General features: G+C 27.8%; 1 protein-coding gene across 1 annotated transcript; it reads left to right on the top strand.

The window, feature by feature from the left end:
- Positions 1-251: 251 nt before the first annotated feature.
- On the top strand, positions 252-929 carry LOC117911512 (pathogenesis-related protein 1C-like). The gene has a single exon (XM_034825915.1). It carries the CDS (start codon positions 320-322, stop codon positions 848-850), a length of 531 nt encoding a protein of 176 aa, XP_034681806.1. The 5' UTR covers positions 252-319; the 3' UTR covers positions 851-929.
- The last annotated feature ends 2364 nt before the right edge of the window (positions 930-3293 follow it).

Here is a 3293-nt window from a genome sequence, read left to right as displayed (position 1 = left end):
TTTCTGGCAACCTTTTGCACCCTTCTTTTGCATTTTTTATTTTAATCCATTTTCCATTTGGATGGTCTTGATTGGAATCTTTTGATCCAACGGCCAGGAATTTTGGAGGTACGTACCCACTTCTTAGAATTCTCCTTTTCTCAACGTCCTTCACACGTAACAGCCCATGGGCCCAGTTTTGGTGGCCTAAAGATTGCTTGTAAGCTTTATTAATGATGCTTTTGACTGACCAAATTGCAAGTTCTTCTCATTCCCTTCAAACCATATGTGCTCATTTCTCAACTCTCACTTTGCATTACACAGATTAAGAAACTAAAAGATGGGGTTGTGTAAGATCTCATCTTCACTAACTGTTGGTTTCATGGGGTTAGCCCTTGCTCACATCTCCTATGCCCAAAACTCTCCACAAGACTTCCTCGATGCTCACAATGCGGCGCGTGCAGAAGTTGGTGTTGAATCTATGACATGGAATGACACTGTAGCTGCCTACGCCCAGAACTATGCTAACCAGAGGATTGGCGATTGCGATTTAGTGCATTCAAGTGGGCCTTATGGTGAGAACATTGCCTGGGGCAGCCCTTCATTGACAGGCACCGATGCGGTGAACTTGTGGGTGGGGGAGAAGCCTAATTATGACTATAACTCCAACTCATGCGTTGCTGGGGAATGCGGGCACTATACTCAGGTTGTTTGGCGCAACTCAGTGCGTCTTGGGTGCGCTAGGGTTCAATGCGACAATGGAGGGTGGTTCGTCACATGCAACTACGATCCACCGGGCAACTATATCGGAGAGCGTCCTTTTCCGGAGAACTCTAACAGCAGTCATAGTTGTATAGTTGCTATTTACTGAGGAGATCGAGTTTTCTGCTAAAATTTCTTTAGAATAGTTTCTGAAAATGCCATATGAGTAATATATTTATTTTGATGCATTTTTCTTTTTTATGAAGAAAAATATCTCATGCCAACTTTTGTTCATACTAGTTTAGATGAATTTTATTTATACCACAGAGATCATTCAGTTGTTTTTGCTACGAGGGAATGTATGGATTTTAACTTACAAGAAATCACAAATTTCCAATTCAAAATGATTCCGTGTTTTAATTGTCCAAAATGATCAATCATCTCTTTATTACAATCATATACCTTTCTTCCTCAGTTTCTCTCCTTCAAAAGATTTTGGTTAAAGAAAAATTATTTTAAAAAATAAAGTTTCTAACTGCTAATTATTTTTTAAAATAATTCTAAAAATTAATTTTTAAAAATTATTATAAAATATTTTAAAAAATAAAAGTTTATTTGGGAACTTAAAATGTTTTTTACCCTATTTTTAATATTTTTAAATATGTTTTAAAAATAATTTTTATATCTAATATTTTATTTTTAATTATTTTATATATTTATATCATTTTTTAAAAATAAAAACAATAAAAAATAACTAATATTTATATTATAAAAATATAAAAATATATCTATGAAAACGATCGAATAAATAAAACTTATTTAATGCTTGTAATATAATATTTTATTTTAAATATAAAAAAAATCACCATGTACTTATTTTGTTCAGATTTATATTTATAATATTTATATTATTTCTCAGTAGACTTGGATTCCAATGTTGACCCAACAAACCGAGTCCATAGTAGTAAACGTGTTGTCCCCGGTCTGATTAGATGGTATACGCGCATTCATTAGAAACAGAGCCAAAAGTCAAGAATGGTGGCTGCGATTCATGCCCAGTTTCTTAGGAGACTGAATCTGTAGACCTTCACGACTTAAATCTGGCAAATGACTCGAGTCTTCGCTAAAAAGGTCTATGTCGTATGTAAAGGGAAAAGAGGATAAGGACAATTCTTTGTTCAGTCTATATTTTAAAAATCGGATCAAACCCGAATCCCGGACCTTAACCTGGTTCGGTTCACCTAATCGGGTGAATCGACGAACCTGCTTAAAAGGCATGGAAGGATGAGGAATGAGGATTTAATTGGGTCTTTATTGGGAAAAAGACAAGGGTGTATATAAATGTATTTAAAATATATGTAATATAATCTCATAACTTAAAAATAAATATAAAGATTTGTAATTTATCAAATATTATAGGATAATAAACATCAAAATAGTATAAATAAACAACTAATAATTTTGAAAATGATAAAATATATAACTATTAAAATTTAAACAGCTTTAAATAATAAAATATTATTTTAAAAAATAATTATTAGTTAAATATGTTTAATAACATTAGAAATACTAAAATTTTAATAAATCTTCATGTTATCCTATCATAATTTAATCTATCAGTATTAATGAGGAAATATGTTTAAAATTTTAATTTTTATATTTTAAAATTTAAAATGATATTTTTAATTCAATGCCGCCTAAAAACATTGAAAAAAAGAAACAAAACTTTATAGTTTGATAACTATTTCTAATTTTTTATTCTATTAAATAGAAATTTTTTTTCAAATTCAAAAAGAAGTTTGATAACTTTTTAATAAAAATTAGTGTTTTGAAAACCAGTTCCAAAAATAAGGTATTTTAAATATATATATATTTTTTAATTATTTTGGATTATTTTTAAAAATAATTGAAAAAATATGGAGAATGATTGAAAATAAGAATATTCTAATTATTTTTTAAAACATATTTTAATTATTTTTAAGAAAAAATTCAAAATACAAAAAACAAATTAAGAATATTTTAAGTTTTGAAATAGACTTTTATTCTAAAAAATATCATAAACATTTTCTGAAAACTATTTTCAATAATCATTTTTTTTCAAAATTGTTTTGAAAAATATTTCCAAATAAATCTAAATCACATTTAAAAAAAAAAAAAATCTTCAATACAAAATTAAAGTCTCATATGTATGCAACCATTTCACACAATCAACTTACCTAGAATACTATGTTCCTTTTGGCCAATCTTAAAATGTTATAGTTGATTGGAATATCAAAGCTTTATTCAAGTTGAAAAAACTTACTTTTGTTAAGTGCTCTTAAAAAGATGGTTTAATATTTAAATGCTCTCACATACTAAATAGGAAAAAAAAAAATCATGCATACATTGTTTGTAAAGAGGCTATAGAATTTAACTTTTTGGTTAAATTAAATCAAACAAGTTACAAAACAATTTTTAAAATGAAAATTTTAAAGTATAAAACATAATGGACCAAATTATTAAAAAAAAAAAAGGAAAAAATATTAAAATATAAGTTAGTTTTGCAGTAATCGATCATGACACGAAATAATAAAAAGTTTTTTTAGAATTTGGTTATGAAAGATCTAAATTAT

The sequence above is a fragment of the Vitis riparia genome, chromosome 3 (assembly GCF_004353265.1).
Source record: "Vitis riparia cultivar Riparia Gloire de Montpellier isolate 1030 chromosome 3, EGFV_Vit.rip_1.0, whole genome shotgun sequence".
Taxonomy (NCBI): domain Eukaryota; kingdom Viridiplantae; phylum Streptophyta; class Magnoliopsida; order Vitales; family Vitaceae; genus Vitis; species Vitis riparia.
This window is presented reverse-complemented; position numbering and strand designations above follow the sequence as displayed.

What these genes read in the sequence shown, in the direction of transcription:
- LOC117911512 (XM_034825915.1), top strand. Translation starts at nt 320, where the DNA reads ATGGGGTTGTGTAAGATCTCATCTTCACTAACTGTTGGTTTCATGGGG.